The 19,702-nt window shown below is 42.5% G+C and overlaps 1 protein-coding gene across 7 annotated transcripts in view; it reads right to left on the bottom strand.

The window, feature by feature from the left end:
• Window positions 1-19,702, bottom strand: part of UNC13B (unc-13 homolog B) — a 209,075-nt gene that overhangs the window by 16,322 nt on the left and 173,051 nt on the right. For all 7 annotated transcript variants that reach the window (XM_045882625.3, XM_045882623.3, XM_054509271.2 and 4 more), the window contains 9 exons: window positions 17,290-17,517; window positions 16,545-16,686; window positions 12,360-12,529; window positions 11,781-11,896; window positions 11,294-11,457; window positions 8,404-8,554; window positions 6,761-6,829; window positions 5,270-5,359; window positions 4,800-4,928 (listed from right to left, as the gene is read on the bottom strand). In XM_045882625.3, the coding sequence (XP_045738581.2) occupies window positions 4,800-4,928; window positions 5,270-5,359; window positions 6,761-6,829; window positions 8,404-8,554; window positions 11,294-11,457; window positions 11,781-11,896; window positions 12,360-12,529; window positions 16,545-16,686; window positions 17,290-17,517 (1,259 nt within the window). The remainder of the gene's footprint in view (window positions 1-4,799; window positions 4,929-5,269; window positions 5,360-6,760; window positions 6,830-8,403; window positions 8,555-11,293; window positions 11,458-11,780; window positions 11,897-12,359; window positions 12,530-16,544; window positions 16,687-17,289; window positions 17,518-19,702) is intronic.

The following is a 19,702-nucleotide window of genomic DNA, read 5'->3' as shown; positions in this document are numbered from 1 at the left end:
ATTTGCCAACCCTCTATCTGGTAAGGGATTAATATCCAAAATATAAGGAATTAATATAACTCATTAGCAAACAAAAAAATCTGATTAAAAAATAGGTAGAAGACTTGAATAGATCTTTCTCCAAAGAAGACATACAAATGTCCAGCAGCAAGGGATGCCTGGGTGGCTCAGTCGGTTAAGTCTGCGTTTGGCTCAGGTCATGATCTCAGGGTCCTGGGATCAAACCCTGAATCGGGCTCCCTGCTCAGCTCTCTCTCTCTCTCAAATAAATAAACAAACAACAACAAATGCCCAGCAAGTACACGAAGAAGTATTTAATATCACTAAACATCAGGAAAATGCAAATAAAAACCAAAAAGAGATGTCACCTCACACCTGTTAGAATGAGTATTTTCAAAAAGCTAAGAGATAACAAATGCTGGCCAGGATATGGAGAAAAGGGAATCCTGGTGCATTGCTGGCAGGAAATGTAAATTGGTACAGCCACTATGGAAAACATTATGGAGGTTCCACAAAAAATTAAAAAGAAAACTACGCTATGATCCAGCCTTCCCACTTCTAGGTATATATTCAAAGAAAATGAAGTAACTGTCTCAAACATTTAATGGTACCTCCATGTTTATTATAGTATTATTCATAAAAGCCAAGACATGGAAACAACCTAAGTATTTACCAGTGGATGAAAGGATAAAGAAAATGTGATATATAAATATAATGAATTATTACTCAGCCATGAAAAAGAAGGAAAGCCTGTCATTTGCAATAACAGGATGGACCTTGAGGGCATTATGCTAAATTAAATAAATCAGACAGAAAGAGACAAATACTGTACGATCTCACGTCTGTGTAAAATCTAAAAACATCAAATTCATAGAGTGGAATGGTGTTTGGCAGGAGATGAGGGGTAGGGGAAATGGTGAGATGCTGGTCAACAGGTACAAACTTTCAGTTCAGATGAGTAAGTTCTGGGGATCTAAGGTACAGCAAGGTTGACTATAGCTAATAATACCATACTATATACTGGAAAGATGCTATGAGAGCAGAGCTTTAATGTTCTCACCATAACAACAAAAATGATAATTACGTGAGGTGCAGGCTTTACTGTGGTAAACATCTCACAATATACACTTGTATCAAATCATCACATTGCACACCTTAAGCATACACAATGTTATACATCAATTATATTCCAGTAAAGCTGGGGGAAGAAAAAAAGACTTGGTTGGGAAGAGGTAAAGGAATACAATGGTGAATCTCAGGAAAGGAGAAGCAGTTCTACATTCAGACCCTGGACAGGAGAAGAGGGGTCACTGCTGGAATGGACATTTATCTCCCACTGGGACAAAAGCAAAGTTAGAACCACCTAGAAGAAGAGGGATAGGACTTTTATGTGCGATGCCATTTGTCATCACAGTCTTCACAGTCCTTAATAAGCCTGCATTACAAGGAAGTTACTAGAAACCAGGACAGAACCCACAGAATGTGGATTCTGCCTACTTAATATCACTTAAATACATCTCTTCCTTTAACTTTTTCTGCCACTACCTTATCCTTATCATTCAAGGGTCTCCTAACTGGTCTTTAATCTTTATTCTAGTCCTCTTCCACATAGTTGTTAGTGATCTTTCTGCAAGGAGACTCTCATAGCGTGACTCCTCTGCCCTTCAATGGCCTTCAGTCAAGGCCTTCAATAAGTTTCAACTAAAAGGCCTTCATAATATGACCTCTCTTCTCAACCCCACACCTTACCAATTCCCTTTCCTTGCAGCCATTACCTCCCCACTACCACCACTTATTTAGTGCTTATTAGGTGTCAGGCACCCTAAGAACTTTACATGGGTTATCTCATTTAATCCTCTTAACAACTCCACTGGATAGAAATTATCATCACCTTAATTTGACAGAAGAGGAGACTGAAGGCAGTGAGGTTAAATGACTTGTCCAAGGTCTTATAGCTATAAAGAGTAGAACCAAGATCTGATCCCAGATAGCTGAACTCCAAAGCCTGACATTGTAACTACCCTAATTAAACTGCTTATACTTCGGGGCGCCTGGGCGGCTCAGTCGGTTCAGCGTCTGCCTTCGGCTCAGGTCATGATCCCAGAGTCCTGGGATCGAGCCTCGCACTGGGCCCCCTGCTCAATGGGAAGCCTGCTTCTCCCTCTCCCACTCCCCCTGCTTGTGTTCCCTCTCTCACTGTCTCTCTCTCTGTCAAATAAATAAATAAAATCTTAAAAAAAAAATAAACTGCTTATATTTCTTCAAATTAACATACTCATTTACAATTTTGTACCTCCAAACATTCTACTACCTCTATATGGTATCCCTCTCTTCCCCAACCCCTTTCATTAACCAACTCCTGCTCATTCCTCAAAATTCAGGTTGAGCTTTACCTTTTCTTTTTTTTTTTTTTTTTTAAAGATTTTATTTATTTATTTGACAGAGAGAGAGAGAGAGACAGGAGAGAGGGAATACAAGCAGGCGGAGTGGGAGAGGGAGAAGCAGGCTCCCCGGTGAGCAGGGAGCCCAATGCGGGGCTTGATCCCAGGACCCTGGGATCATGACCTGAGCGGAAGGCAGATGCTTAACGACTGAGCCACCCAGGCGCCCCTAGCTTTACCTTTTCTTTTCTTTTCTTTTCTTTTTAAAGATTTTATTTATTTATTTGAGAGAGAGAATGAGACAGAGAGAGAGCACAAGATGGGGGAGGGTCAGAGGGAGAAGCAGGCTCCCCGCCGAGCAGGGAGTCCGATGCGGGACTCGATCCCGGGACTCCAGGATTATGACCTGAGCCGAAGGCAGCTGCTCAACCAACTGAGCCACCCAGGCGCCCCTAGCTTTACCTTTTCTGAAAAGTTTTCCCTGATACCACTGGTCTGCTTAGATGCCTCTCTTGTAGGTTCTCAGAACACGCCCTATGAACCTTTGGCAACTACAATGAGATTCAGTAATAATAAATAATAATAATTAAAAAACCCAATAAAATAAATTAAAAAAAAATAAATCTAGTAATTTGTGCCACCTACCTCCACCAAATGATAAGCTCGCCAAAAACAGAGATGTGTCTTAATCAACTTCACATCCCTACATGTTCAGTTTGTTAAGGCAATAAATGGATGAATGAACCAATTACTGAAGGTGAGTAGAAAGAAATAAAAAGATTCCGATGGTTTACCTCAGTGTAAATAACGAATAATGAGAAAATGAGAGTGAAAAAAAGTAAACAGTTGGCAAAATTCAAAGGCTAAATAAAGTACCTGAATGGTTTATAAGCCCTCTTTCAAAGTTCAGGTTCATCTCATGCTAGGGAACAGAGACTAAATATTCAGATAGACCCCTGCATAGTTGAAAAATCAAAGCTGAGAACAGTGTCTTCTCCAACCAAAGAGAATCCACAGATGGATGACAGAGGAGCCCAGAGTGTGGTAAGCTAAACAAACAAAGCTAAACATGAGCTTCAGAACCAATGGGACATTTTATAAAACTTAAAAGGAGGAAGCCTTAAAGATATGGCTGGCACAAAAAGTGCATTTGGGAATGGGAGGAGGCAGTGTGAACAAGATTTTAGTCTTTAGTGAGGTACTCCTAGGAAGCATTACAAATTGGATGTATTCACCACAGGGCAAATGTCTAAGAGATTTAGGTTGTCCTCCCATCATTTGCTGTCCAAATCCTACTGCCTTTTAAGGTCTATGTCAAATGCCCTTGTTTTAGTAGCTTTTCCCAGTATCTGACTTCTTCCTTCTTGGAATCCCTTCAATTTTACTGAGGTTTCAAGGCACTTCTCACAGACTGCTTTGATTAGAGTTCTCTATATGCTTAGGAACTGCGAACTAATTGAAGGAGCACTATGCTTTCCTCAGACCTGACTCATTCAATACATATTTGTCGGACTAAAGGGAATCTATTCTGCAAATGTATGGTCTGCAAGAATTATTAAGACAGGGGGCGCCTCGGTGGCTCAGTTGTTAAGTGTCTGCCTTCAGCTCAGGTCATGATCCCAGCGTCCTGGGATCGAGCCTCACGTCAGGCTCTCTGCTCCGTGGGAAGCCTGCTTCTCCTCTCCCACTCCCCCTGCTTGTGTTCCTTCTCTTGCTGTGTCTCTATCAAACAAATAAATAAAATCTTTAAAAAAAAGAAAAGAATTATTAAGACAGAAATTGTAAACTAGTAACTAGACCCAAAAAGAAGTCCTGGCTTTGAAATTAGAAAATAAAAGATACTATTGAAAGGATCTAGAAAAATATACACAGTCACCAGGTAGTAGGTTAGGATGTCAGCATAAAACAAGTGAAGTAGCTCAGCCTCACAGAAGGGTAAGAGTCAGCCTTGACAGTCAGCTAATGAACAAATCTCAGAAGACCATGCTGTGCAGAGAGAAGTGTCAAAGGGAAAAGTTAAATTTCCACAAGCCGGTAATTCAGAGAGACAACTACGGATCTCAGAGGAAGGCAGCCTGGAACAAATAAACTTGGGAGAGAAAAGAGACTCTGAGATGGACTGAGAATTCACCTACTCACCCCCTAAAACTGCCCAAATTTTGGTCACTTAGATTAGCACCAAACTAAAATTTACTGTTGCCACTTCTGCTCAACTCAGTTATGTCACATCTTGTCCAATGGTCCCTATCAATCCACAAATGTCTCACGTGGTCTAGAAGGTCCTCACTCTACACTTTACTCACCCGCAAGAACATTAAGGACTTTGTCCTGAGCTCCCTTCCACCATAACCACAGTAAAGAAAAACTGAGGATCCAAGGGCCACTGACAGTGGTCCCAACTGATCCTGAACCTCTTACCAGCTGGTACTGGCGACTGTACAAGTCATGGCAGTTGTTGAAGATATATTCATATGTGGAGTTCAAACAGGCCTTCACACAATCCTTTACCACCTGGCTGGCTCTTGGAGGGCTCTGCAGTTCTTGCACCTGCCAATTAATAAAAGAAATATGGGCCCATGGTCCTGCTCACCTGAGTGGATCTCCTCCTAGAATTCCCCTCAAACTATTCCAGATCCCAGCATCTCTCGATGGGTCCCTGCACCCTGCCCTAGGATGAAATTGCTAGGATATCTGATTGGGAGAACTGCCCATCCCATCCCTGCTGATCCATGGTCTTCTCAGATGTAACCCAGGGAACAGGTGTATGGAAATGTGGGCTTAGAGGTGATGAATACTATAGCCTCAGATTGTGCCCAATGATTCTTATTCTCCCTGTTCCTGTGGCCAGGTGCCCAGTCCATCACCATCTAGCCCAGTTTATCTCTTACCTTCATTCTGAAGAAAGTAATGCTGGTCAGCAAATCCACTGTTGACTTCAAGTCCTGAAGCCGCTCAGGGCTTCCAGCAGGAAAATTATTCTGTTGCAAATTAAGCAAATTTAAGAAAGGAAAAGAGAAATATGAAAGCCTTCCCTGCCAAAAGCAATGAAATAAAAAGCTTCCTTAACTACTACCCACTGGGATTTTCCCCAGTTGAGCTGAACAAAAAAGCTGTAAAACTACAGGTCTCCCCTCTCTTTTCTACTGACAAAGACAGGCTCTTGTCAAAAGCAGGGGTTAATAATCCCCAGCCTGGCAAGCAACACCAACCCTACTTCCCATGCAATGTGTAAGCATTTGCACAAATGAACACACAGACACAAACACACACAATTTTATACACACATTTTTCTTGGGTGAAGATTCTTACACCTAAACAGTGAGTTCTTCAAAAGTTATAATGTAACTGTATATTCTGGAATATAAGTGGAGCCACACTACAGACCAGACTTAGATCAAGGATATATACTTTCTGCGCAAGGGACCTCAACTATTCCACATTCCTTCCAGAGCCAGAAGATGGCAGAGCTCTGAGCAGAACTGCTTTGGAGTGACTTCCTTAGGACCTTCCCACCATGCCTCACTTCATTCCCCTTGGCATGAGTTTTAGGAGGAAGCTGCCAAGGAGAGCTGAAGGGAGATGTTGAGCCACTCTCCATTTTAAGGGTTGCTTTTTTAAACCTTCAAATGGCTACTTACATGCCAAATATAAGATATACTGTCAACTCTCCATTATTCATGCAAATGGAGGGCACTGAAATTGCAGATAATTAAAACTCCACTTCTTTTTGACTTTGAGGTTATTTTTATACTTACTTTTTAATGTGGGTATATTGCCTGTTCTGGAAATTCACAACATTTTAAAGCAAGTAACAAAGCCATTCTAAGAAGATCTGACTTAGGAAGAATTGGGAAACTGCCCGTTTTCCTATCCTGCCCTGTCCCTGGTACCCCCTCTCCTAGTATATCTATTTCCTCCCTCCATTCTAGGAATGGACATGACCCTTGCTACAAATCAACTGCCCAAGCCAAGCTCCTCTTTCTCTCCCCTTAGCCAGATTCTCATACCTCCCGTGAAAAATAAGAAGAATATGAAAAATACAAAAAAGAAATATAAGTATCTAATTTTTAAAGGAGCATTTCTGGAAGAGATTATCAACCCTAATGAGAATGTCATCAGAGGATTTAACAGAGTGACATCAGTATGGTTGGAAAGCCAACTGCCTATAAAAAAACATCCACACCTGCTATTTACACACTGCATGGTCTTTGGGAGTTTGGAGAACCACAGATGTCAGTGGCACTGGCATGTACGTAGGTGTGATGACAGGGACCAATTTTCCTTGCCTTTAATCTTTATAGCCAAGATTGGACTACAGGCTCTCTAGACAGAGCTTGATATTATCTGTTATTCCATCTCACAGTCATGTCTTCACTCACCCTATAGGTAGAGAGGTCAATTCTCAGTGAGTTGTGCAGCTGGTCCAGTAGTTTTACAAATCTCTCTTTCTAAGGGTAGGAAACAACAGGGAAGAGAGAAATAATCTGAGTTCCCTAGACTGTAGCAGAAACAGAACAATCTCTGGGTGAGGAGGAGACACTGGTTTAGGGACACATCCTATCTCATCCCTGCCCATGAGAACGAACAATGTAACGGAGGACTGGGATAGGTGGCCCCTGTTCCATCTCTTAGTGGCTCTGTCTCAAACTGGGGAATTTTCTTACACTGGCAAGGGGACACAAAGTCCCCGGGAGAGAAACAGCTCTTTCTATATAAGAGTCAACAGGAGATGACCCATGCATCTCCATCCCTTTGGGACTCTAACTCCTCTTAGTCAAATAAAAGGAAACTCAAAAAACACATTCTCCAACTTGTTCCTGAGTCTGTGGTCTCCTGATTTACCTTCAGGCAGCTCTTAACAGTTAAATAGCCACAGCATACCAGTAAGGATAAGAGGGAGAAACTGATTCATTTGGAAGGTGATCAAGCAGACCTCAGAGGGTTTCTCTTTCAACCATGTTCCATATCATTTTCCTTAGTTTATACTTGTTTAATGTTAAAATAAATAACATACACTATTTATTTGTATTTTATATGATTTTTAAATAAATATATAATGTATTATTTGTTTCAGGGGTACAGGTCTGTGATTCATCAGTCTTACAGAACACCCAGTGCTCACCACACTATTTTAGTAGTTGATTTTTATAGAAAAGGTAAAATTAAATGTGGAATCACATGCCTATAGGCTGCTGGTATAGCACTCCTAGAATTCATACACTGATTGTATGATAGATCATTAGGTCTTACATAAATATATATAATGGGATGAGATAATGGAACACATATTTGAGTGGCTTAATCAATGATGTTAATTAATTTACAGAAAGACTCCATCAAAATAAGGGAAGATGGTTACTTCCAAAAAACAGAGCTCAGAGACCCAGTAGATTTGGGAGTAGCCTCAGTAATGTTATTCCTTAAGAGGTAATCTTTGTGGTTGGTCAAAGATATTTCATTCGGTTTACATTGAACTTGTGTCAGGTGACATTCTGAATAAAGATTCAACTTCTCAAGTAACTTAAAACCAGGAAAGGGCACATCCTGGATAGGGTAAACAGTTCAAACACTAGAAAAGGGATAGGCTCAGGAATATATTGGTATCTTCACTTAGACATCAGTCGCATATGAACTTGAGTGGTATGAGTCAGAGAGAAACAAAATATTAAGAAAGGTCTACTTGTGGAGTTGCAGGACTAAGGAACATGGTGACTCAACCAAGTTCTTGGCCTAGACAGGTTCTGCCTCAGCCCAGGTGGTACCCCTGAAACCACAGTGATGCTATTCCACTTTCTCTCATGTATCCATGTCTGAGGAGAGTCCATTAGTAAGTCTACCTATCCATAATGAAATAAGGAAGAGTCTCTTAGCATAGTCTACACACCCATAAGGAAACAAGTTCATCTAAGTGGCAGCTCTCTGAATTTTAGGCATATTAAACAACTCTATAGTGCCTACTGGGAAAAATCAAACTTTATTAACTGATAACAGATGAGTAGGTATGTTTTTACATCACACTCACCCCAAAGTTGGAGGCTGCAAAGCGATCAGATGCAGAGACATTGGTGGAGGCAGTTGTGTGGGCATAGTAGGCATTGATGTTGGCCAGTAAGGTGCTCATCACTGCTGGCACACCAGGACACATGTACTTGGATGACAAACATGCAAAGTGCCTGAAAAATAGCATCCTCAGCCTCAAAGACTCTTCAGGGCTTGCAGCAAAAACTAAGTAATTAAAAGAGCTCATTGGTGTGTATGAAGCTTCCCATCACCTTGGCATACAAGGATCTTCACAATTGATTCATTCAAATATACATTCAATGAATGCCTACCATGTGCCAGGCCCTGTTCTAGGTGCTAGAATCAAAAGATGTGATAGCCTGGCAGAGAAAGGAAGTGTTAGAAAGTCAATAAGCAAAGGCATGCTAGGCAAAACCACTGTAGAAACATACAAGAAGATCACCTCAATCAGAATGGTTGGGGGCTGAAAGGGATTAGAATAAGATTTCTCAAAGAGGAGATGGCTGAACCAAGTCTTAAAGAATTAGTAGAATTAATCAAATGGAGAAGTGTGCCAGCAAAGGAAAATTGCATTGCAAAAGACAAATATATTCATGATAGACTGATTCATCTGGGAAACCTCAGTTATGGCCACTGTTCAGCTATTTGATAGAGGAATACCAAGAAATGAGAGAAGAGAAGTAAGCACAGAATAGTTAATAGAAGAGTTTATCCTCAATACCATAGTAAATTTTAACATAAAGGCACAGTGTGATCAGCTTAGTCTTTCAGAAAGTTCCCTTTGATGATAAATTGGAAAAGAAAGCCTGGAGAGAGATGAGACGAGGACGGAAAGAGCAGTTGAAGAGTTACTGCAATCATTCAGAAAAGAAGCAATGAAGCACTAAATGGAACAGAGAAATGGCTAAGAATGTAGATTCTAGGGGCGCCTGGGTGGCTCAGTTGGTTGGGCATCTGCCTTTGGCTCAGGTCATGATCCCAGGGTCCTGGAATTGAGCCCTGCATCGGGCTCCCTGCTCGGCGAGGAGCCTGCTTCTCCCTCTTCCCCTGCTCGTGCTCTCTCTCGCGCGTGCTCTCTCTTTCAAACAAATAAATAAAATCTTAAAAAAAAAAAGAATATAGATTCTTGGGGTGCCTGGGTGGCTCGGTTGGTTAAGCAACTGCCTTCGGCTCAGGTCATGATCCTGGAGTCCCTGGATCGAGTCCTGCATCGGGCTTCCTGCTCGGCAGGGAGTCTGCTTCTCCCTCTGATCCTCCCCCTCTCATGCTCTCTGTCTCCCATTCTCTCTCTCAGATAAATAAATAAAAAATCTTAAAAAAAAAAAAAAATATATATAGATTCTAGAGCAAGACTGGTTTTGACTCACAACTCCACCACTTACTCAGTGACTTTGGATAAATTACTTAAGCTTCTCTATGCCTGTTTTCTTACCTAAAATGGGAAAGATAATGATACCCCCTCACAGGGTTAATATGAGAATTAAATGAGTTAAAATTCATCAAGTGCTTAGACCAGTGCCTGGGACATAAGGAAATGCACAAGGGAGTTGTTATTATTATCATTATTATTGTGCTATAGTAATAGTGATAGGTTAAAAACATTTTTAGGAGATAGAATCCAGGTTTTAGAGTTTGGATGTGGGGATTTAAAGGGACAGTAGTAATTAAGAAAGAAAAGTTTATGCCGACTCCTAAATTTGTGTGGATACCTGCCTAGAAAATTGTTCCATTTACTAAAATAGGAAATATAGGAAGATATCACATATTTGGTGGAGATGATGTTGATCTGGAATTTAGCATACTGAGGAAGCACAAGACAATGGATCTGAAATTCAGGAAAAGGTGTGATCTGGAAAAAAAAAATTGGGAGTCCCTAGCCCTGAAGTAGTGGTTAAGGTCATAGGTTTGAATGAAATCATACAGGGAGAATGGTAGGGAGGCCATTCTCAAAGCTCATTCCTCACCATATTTTTTCTTGCCATCTATAATGAACTTCCTGTAATTCCATGAATATTCTATGTTCGGCTGCATCTCAACACCCCAGCACATGCCCTACCAGAAATGCTCTTCTACCTTTCCCGTATTTCAAGACTCAGTGTCATCTCTTTAATGGCTTCCCTCACATGCCTCCCCTAAAATTTTGATGCTCTCATAATACCCTGTTACTACTTCTACCATAGCACTGATCATATTATATTGTAATTGTTTGTCTCTCTTTCCTACTAGACTAGTTCCCCAAGCACAGAGGCCCCATCTTATTCATCTTTGTGTTCTCAGCACCTAGAACAATGTGTGACATATAAAAGGAACTCAATAAAAGTTTTTAGAATAAATGAAGCACATCCAGGGAAATAGTTACCCTCTGTTTACCTGGGGCTGCTTCCTGAGCACAGCTCTAGTGGCAGTCTCACCAATATACAAACAATACCTCTTCTCATAGTAGGCAACAATTTCCGGCATAGGAGTCTTGGTCAACTCCAGACACAGCTGCTTTCCCTATAGTTTAGTGACCTCTCTGACATCCAGGCCAATCTATGAAAGCTTGTCTATCACACACACATATATATAAGCACACATGCGGTATCTCCTCAGGCCTGTGATGTTTGGGCAAGTTTATCCTGACATACCCTCTTATGCCCTTTGCCCTTCCTATCTCTGAACCCTGGGGGAGACAAATAATTACCTTCTCCCTGAATTCCTGATAAACATACTCCCTTTATACATATATTTTCTTTGCCTTGGGGCACAGACCCACCTCACCTCAGCTCAGGGAGGAAAGCAACAAATCACTGTATACTACCCCACTAAAGACCTGTTCACTCTCTCCATGTGCTTTCATTAGCCTCCCTATGAGTTAGCAGCCACTTCCCAAAGCCCCAGGGGAGCCTCACGTCATGGCCTGATATATGGACTCGATGCCATAGCGCATGGCAAATTCATCCACGATTTCTTGGGCAGTCTCATCAAAGTACACCTTCCATGCATCATCTCCTCGAGCCTCAGGGATCAGGACTCCTCCACTACCCTGAATGTCTGTGAGGTAATGGAAAAGGTTCTGCAGGAGACACAGCAAAGGAAAGAGTTAAATACATATTAAAAACAAAACCAAAAACTGGTGGTAAAGTCCAGGAGAATGTGAATAGGGTGGCAAAGAAATTCTGTCTTTCAAGTCATTGCTAGTTCCTCATGTGGTCCCAGTAGGCTGCACTTACATTAGTGAAAGAGAACTAAGGCTGGGACTATTACTTGGGCTGTCTGGGGTAGCACAATGAATAAAAAACAGGTCCCAGATCTTCAACCATTCAGCAATTCTATTTACTGACAAGGGCCCTTCCCAGCACAGCTTTCTGACACCCCATCTACCCAGGGCTGGCTCACCTCATGGAGACACGTATACTGCACATGATATGGTGCTACCTTCTCCTCCCCCTTGATCTCCACACTGATTTGTAGTCGGATAGCCCCTGAGACGGCTGATTTATCTGTCCTCTTCTCTAGGAAGAAAAGAAGAACCAGAGATTGACACCAATGCAACTACAGAGAACACAGACATCCCCCATCCTGGCTTAACCCAAGGAAAAAGAGGCACTGATGTAGGCGTTCACCTAATAGGGTGAACTTATTCCAGTGACCACATCATCCATAAATATCCCAAATATTCCCCATAGAAATTCTCTTATGCCATTAAGAGAATAGGGAGCTAAAACTATTAGAGGTGAGCATGAAGATTAAAGGGCCTTCTGAAATCTGAAGAATGTCCAGCCAGAGTGAGTTCCAGCCACTTCCACACTTCTATCCCCCATCTCCACACATGATCGGTTCTCTGCAGGTAAGGCAGACTCTGTATAGAGGAATGCTTTAGGGACTGAGTGATGGTTTTAGTAGATAGGATTTTCCCCCAGATTTTCCATTCATACTATCATTTCTCAGCAACTTTCTCTGGTCCTGTTTCCTTACCCAAGTTGTACCAGACGTCCATCTCGCCACTCAGTGTCCGAACCTCAATAATGGTTTGGCCAAGGAAATCATCAGACTCTCGCTTTAGCCGCTGCTTTACTCTCGACTTGATATCATCATCCTCATCCCATACACGTACCTTGATGCGGTCAGAAGAGTTGTGGCATTCACTGTGAGAGAAATAGGCAAGCTCTGTTAGGGACCAACCAAGCAACACCCATTCTTAATACTTCCAATTCCCTCCCAAAGTTCCATCAACTGTACTTGAGGTCCTGCAGAGGAAGAGAAGGAGTCAGGGAACAGTGGTAATAAAGTTCCAAGTGAGTCAAACTATCCTAGTCAGCCTGGGTGGCTCTACATACCATTATCCAGTCCTTATTCCCTGACACAAAGAAGGGTGGGAGTTGGGAGGAAGAGTAATTAGGGACAATTCTGATTTCCTGTGCAGCTAGCTGTATCAACAACACCAAAAGGTGGACAAATGCTAAAGACCCCTAGGAAGCAACTGCTAGTTCCCTTCCCAGAGTCAGTAAAGGTGTTAATGTTCATGATATGTCCATCTGGTCGTATCTGCTTAGCTTTCCATCCAGCTCCCCCATCTATCTAAGTATGTGCTTGGTGAACTTCATTCTTTAAAACCCAGCTGAATTGTTATTTTTTCCTATCATGTTTGCTTTGGAAAAGGGAGTTTGGCCAGGTACCCCACATGTTCTCCTTCCCTCACAGGTGCTTACGGGATCCTACTGCCTCATACGATGATAGAATTTGCTGCTTTTTTTCTCTGTGTTCTCATAGTATCTTTGCACATTCCATTAAAATACTATAGTATAACTGCTGGTCTACTGAAAAATAGACAAATCGACAAGGAGCTTCTTGAAGGCAGATTGTCTTATACATTTTATTTTTTTTAAGATTTTATTTATTTATTAGAGAGACAGAGAGAAAGAACGAGCAGGAGGAGGGGTAGGGGGAGAGGGAGAAGCAAGCTCTCCACTGAGCAGGGAGCCCAGTGGGCACGCGATCCCGGGACACTGAGATCACGACCTGAGCTAAAGGCAGACACTTAACCAACTGAGCCACCCAGGTGCCCCATGTCTTGCACATTTTAGATACACAATATCATCTACAGTGTCTTCTACAGAATAGGGGTTTAAGAATGTATTTGTTATTCATGTCTTCTGCCCATTTACTGACTTATTTGTTTTTTGGGTGCTGAGTTTGAGAAGTTCTTTATAGATGTTGGATATCAACCCTTTGTCTGTAGTATCATTTGCAAAAATCTCCCATTCTGTGGGTTGCTTCTTTGTTTTGTTGACTGTTTCCTTTGCTGTGCAGAAGCTTTTTATCTTGATAAAGTCCCAAAAGTTCAATTTTGCTTTTGTTTCCCTTGCCTTTGGGGACGTGTCTTGAAAGAAGTTGCTGTGGCCAATGTCGAAGAGGTTACTGCCTATGTTCTCCTCTAGGAATTTTTTTCTTTTTTTTGAAGATTTTACTTATTTATTTGACAGAGGGAGAGAGAGAGCACAAGTAGGCAGACAGGCAGGCAGTGGGAGAGGGAGAAGCAGGCTCCCTGCTGAGCACAGAGCCCGATGCGGGGCTTGATCCCAGGACACTGGGATCATGACCTGAGCTGAAGGCAGACATTTAACCGACTGAGCCACCCAGGCGCCTCTCTCCTCTAGGATTTTGATGGATTCCTGTCTCACATTGAGGTCTTTCATCCATTTTGAGTTTATCTTTGTGTATGGTGTAAGAGAATGGTCGAGTGTCATTCTTCTGTATATAGCTGTCCAATTTTCCCAGCACCATTTATTGAAGAGACTGTCTTTTTTCCATTGCGTATTTTTTCCTGCTTTGTCAAAGATTACTTGACCATACAGTTGAGGGTCCGTATCTGGGCTCTCTATTGTGTTCCATTGGTCTATGTGTCTGTTTTTGTGCCAGTACCATGCTGTCTTGGTGATCACGGCTTTGTAATATAGCTTGAAATCAGGCAACGTGATGCCCCCAGCTTTCCTCCCTGCCCAACATTTCCTTGGCAATTCGGGGTCTTTTCTGATTCCATACAAATTTTAGGATTGTTTGTTCCAGCACTTTGAAAAATGTCACTGGAATTTTGATCGAGATGGCGCTGAAGATATAGATTGCTCTGGGTAGCATAGACATTTTAACAATGTTTATTTTTCTGATCCATGAGCATGGCATATTTTTCCATCTTTTTGTGTCTTCTTCAATTTCTTTCATGAGTGTTCTGTAGTACCTAGAGTACAGATCCTCTACCTCTTTGGTTAGGTTTATTCCAAGGTATGGTTTTTGGTGCTATTGTAAATGGAATCGATTCTCTAATTTCTCTTTCTACAGTTAAAAAAAAACAAATCATCAAGTCAACAAATGGGCAGAAGACATGAACAGACACTTCTCCAAAGAAGACATACAAATGGCTAACAAACACATGAAAAAATGTTCATCATCATTAGCCATCAGGGAAATTCAAATTAAAACCACACTGAGATACCACCTTACACCAGTTAGAATGGCAAAAATTGACAAGGCAAGAAACAACAAATGTTGGAGAGGCTGTGGAGAAAGGAGAACCCTCTTACACTGTTGGTGGGAATGCAAGTTGGTACAGCCACTTTGGAAAACAGTGTGGTGGTGCCTCAAAAATTTAAAAACAGAGCTACCCTATGACCCAGCAATTGCATTACTCAGTATTTACCCCATAGACACAGATGTAGTGAAAAGAAGGGCCATATGCACCCCAATGTTCATAGCAGCAATGGCCACAATAGTCAAACTGTGGAAAGAGCTGAGATGCCCTTCAACAGATGAATGGATAAAGAATATGTGGTTCATATATACAATGGAATATTAATCAGCCATCAGAAAGGATGAATACCCAACTTCTACATCAACATGGATGGGACTGGAGGAGATTATGCTAAGTGAAATAAGTCAAGCAGAGAAAATCTATTATCATATGGATTCACTAATTTATGGAACATAAGGCATAGCATGGAGGACATTAGGAGAAGGAAGGGAAAAATGAAGGGGGAGAAATTGGAGGGCGAGATGAACCACAAGAGACTATGGACTCCCAGAAACAAACTGAGGGTTTGAGAGAGGAGTGGGGTGGGGGATGGGTTAGCCCGGTGATGGGTATTAAGGAGGGCACGTATTGCATGGAGCACTGGGTGTTATACGCAAACAATGAAGCATGGAACACTACATCAAAAACGAATGATGTACTGTATGGTGACTAACATAATAAGATAAAATAAAAAAGAATGTATTTGCTAAATGGATAAAAACAGGCAAAACTGACTACAGAGTCAATTCATTTAGAATTAATTTAGAATAAAAAGAATTCAAGCAGGAACCACTCAGATTCTTAAAGAAGTAGGTGCTCCCCCCCAGTAACTACTGACTCTGAACTGGAGGCCAACTGTACTAGGCCCCAATCCCTTTCCACATGAGTTCTCCAGGGAGCCAAGAGAAGAAGGTCTCTACATAACCAGCCGGCTTAGCTAATTCAGACTCTAAGTCCTGGTCCTAGGCCTTAGGGGTGTGACAAAGCATCTAGATTCTCCAAACATTATTCCATGTCCTAGATTAGAGCTTGCCACTTTTCAACAACCATCCCTTACTGTCTTATGAAATAGTCTGTAAGAAAATGAGACAATGGGAAAGGGGAGTAGGAGTAGGAGCTGAGGCAGAAGAAAAAGCAGAGCCTTTTAAGGGAAATGGAAACTTCTCCAGACCCCAGATTTCTATCTTCAAGCCAGAATTACTCAGACATTCCTTCCCAACTCTCCAGAAGAGTCTAATCCTTCCTAGGCAGGATGCCAAGGCTGAGAGGTACACAATAGGGTGGTCAGTCCCTGGTTTTCTCACTGAGCAGTAGGAAAATCTTTCTAACACTAGAAAAAGCAGTATGGAGTGCCCAGGGGTCCTTTTAATAGCCCTACTTAAGACAGGGCCTGGGTAAAGTAATCCTGATATAACAGTCCATGAAAAGAAACCCAGGAAATAAATGGCTACTGCCCAATTGAAGACTGTGAGAAACGGGTTTTCTCCAGTGCCACTGCCCCATCCCTCTTAGGGTCCAAGCCAAGAATAATAGGATTTAATGCTGCTTCTAAAGTACATACAGTCCCAGGTAAGACAAAGCCTTCTGTGACTTACAAATGGAACTTCTCTTCCCAAACAGGATTCAGGTTCCCAAAAATAGTCTTGGTACGCTTCTTGGTTTTGCCCACTTGCACAGTCACGTAAGGGTCACTGGATCCTGTCTTGTCCTTGGCTTGTAGGCCCTGGGCACACACCACTGCAACCCAATTACAGAGGAGGAGGCTTTAGAGTATACTCCAGAAGTCAGAAGTCCTCCATAGCACCACTCATATGTTCTCCATCTTAGAGCAGTCTCAATCTGCTCCTTGCAAGGGAACACTAATCTCAGTCCTCCACATCTACGCTTAGTCCTGGGCCACCAGCCTTTCTCTCAAAGGTTGGCCCAAGAATCCCACCTGCTCACCAGAGCCCTAACTGACCACTTACCCCTATATTGATATATACATGCTTCAGCCACACCCACCAAGCTAGTAAAGCACTAGTTTAACTATTCCCTGATCTCCTACCTATCCTGTTTCCCCCACCCCTAGCTCTTGTAATATGAGACTGTTAACCAAGTATATAACATCAGATTGTTACCAAATCCTTCATTATCATTCATAGCACTTGTAGATGCTGGCCTTGCTCTCCCAATACCTGATGGCACCAGGGTCTAGGAGAGGAGGAAGGCCCTCCCTTCTTCCCTCAATTCTATCTTCTTTCCCTCTAGCCCCCTGTTCCCTCAACTCAGGATGCTTCTTCCCCAGGTTCCTCCCCACAGCCTAGGCCTTCCTGTCCTCTCAAACTTTGGCCTGCTCACCAGTGATGGTAATTTTGGCCGACCATTTGGAGGTGCCATCCAGTACACTCTGCTTCACTGTTTTCATCTGTTGCACATGGGCAACTTTGCTCACAGCAAAGACATCTCGGATAACCTCAAAGATCTCTGGCTTATTCCGCTCTCGGATCTTCATGCGGTCCTTCATGGCCATGATTATGTTCTGGGTCCGGTCCTCAGCTCCATGTTTAGAACTTTTTTCTGCAGCCCCTGAATAATGACCAGAGACAGAAAGTAAGATAACCAATAGGCACCCACCAGACCAAGGGTCAAGCTGAGGAATGGGGCCTGGGAGAGGTCACTGAGAAGTAGAAGGAGCTTAACACTGGGATGGCCCTGGGAAAAGTTAATCAATATGGGACCTGCTGAAGTTTAATGCCTGGCTAGTGGAATTTAAGTAGCAAAAACTTGATAATTATTATGGGGGTTTATTATACTATTTCACTTAGATATATATTGAATTTTTCATCAAAAAAAGAAAGAAACAAAAAGTGTAGCTTAGCCTGAAGTTGGCCTTGTCTTTCTTCTATCCCACATGGTTGAGAGGTACCCTTCAAGTTTAAGGCCAAAATACCACCAACGGGTATCTCAGTTATTAGGGAGGGTGGGTGGGTGCACATGACAACTCCACCAATCTCATCCAACTTTCAAGCCATGATACATTTCCCAGAGTTCCTCAGAGCATACACTGGATTCTGCCTCAGGACTCTAATGCCTTTAATTTCAGAAAATAATGTAGTATGGAAAGAAAAGTACGGCCTTTGGTATGAGACAGGGTTGGGTTTAAATCCTCACTCCACCACTCCTAGCTGGGTAAACCAGTTTCTTCTAAGAAATTAGCACTTAACTCTTGGGATTGTAAGAAGCATTATGTTAGCATATATAAAGCATCTGGCCCAGAGCCTGGCACCTAGCAGGAACTCAAATAAATGGTCGTTTTTATTGTTACCAGCATCATTATTATCCTGGCAGAGATGCCGAGGGACACCTTCACTGGCTGTGAAGCCAGATAGCTCATCTCAGAGGCTAGCAGGTTTTCCCTGCTGTCCTAAGGATTATGGCAGAACAGACTCCTCTGATGTATTTCACCAAATGGGCTTGTCAGAAAGGGGCCCTTCCTTCTTTTACTGGCTCTGCAGACTGGCCCTTACCTCTCTCTATTCTCCAAAGGCTTAGGCCTTTTCTACAAAACCTGGAGCAAAAATTAAGGCAAACATCTGCATCCTAACCCTGGAAAGATGGTAAGTGGATCTTCCGTCACAGGAGGCCCATAGTAGGGCATTTCATTCCACCCTACGCTTCACAGAAGCTTTAGGCAAAAGATACTTTCTGATAAATAAAAAATGACCTGGGCTGCATCCTAGTCTTGCCATTTAGCTAGCATATCCCATGCACTGCTACTTCCTTGGATTAGGACCTCTAGAAGGCCCTTGAGAAAAAGGTAGACACTCTTGCTACAGAGCAGCATTTCAGAAGGTTTCCAGCAAGCTGCCTATACAGTCTGTCTGGCTGCTAGTTCTCAGCAATTAAAGCAAGAGTCTGCTGACACCTGTGCTTCTCACCCCCCCTTATGATGGGTTTGGGCAAAGTCATCACCAGCATTCATATTCAGTCTTTTCAGAGCCCCATCTCTTCCACTGACTTTGTTCTACCTGTTTCTGCATGTCTGCTGTAGCCATGCCACTGGCACCAATCTAGGGCTCTTCACAGAAAGACATTTTAAGGGAACAATTCTTTGAGGCCTCTCTCTGGGCCCCATTTATGTCACATATCTTTCCTTGGGATAATGAAGTGCTTATGAGTCTAAAGGTAACCTTCCTTTCTCCTCCCACAATCCTTGAAACTTTCTTTGCTATGACTTAGCTCTGTGTAACACCTGAAAGACCCGGAGGGGCAAAAAAATACTTTCCCAGCAAGGAGCAAGAATTTGGAGGGCTGCCAACTCCTTTGACAGAAACTTGTTGCTTTTCCTGTTCCTATTCGCCCCACTCCATGATGGCACCACAAATCACGTATTTAGTCAGGGCCTTGGGAGTCTGGCACATTCTCCTCTGGGACCTCTGCCTGATCCATTTGATGGTTCTGTTCCTGGCACTGTGTCTAAAAGCTGCATCTATAATCAAGGGAAAAAAATGCCACCTTCCCTGGGCCCTAGGGTCTATACTTTAAGAGGTTCTTCTGTGAAGTGTGGAAACTCACAGAACTCTCTCATTACTTTTGGTCCCCAATTAAACATACTCTAGTCATTTGGGCAATATGGCCACTGCAGCATGTACACTACTCAAGCAGATTCTGGGATCATCTGAATCCTAGAAGAGATCCAGTTCTGCCACAGGGCCACAGAAAGCTCAAAAAATGGGCGCCTGGGTGGCTCAGATGGTTAAACGTCTGCCTT

Source organism: Mirounga angustirostris, unplaced genomic scaffold (assembly GCF_029215605.1).
Source record: "Mirounga angustirostris isolate CCGP_5_RB_7025 unplaced genomic scaffold, mMirAng1.0.hap1 SCAF_15, whole genome shotgun sequence".
NCBI lineage: Eukaryota > Metazoa > Chordata > Mammalia > Carnivora > Phocidae > Mirounga > Mirounga angustirostris.
This window is presented reverse-complemented; position numbering and strand designations above follow the sequence as displayed.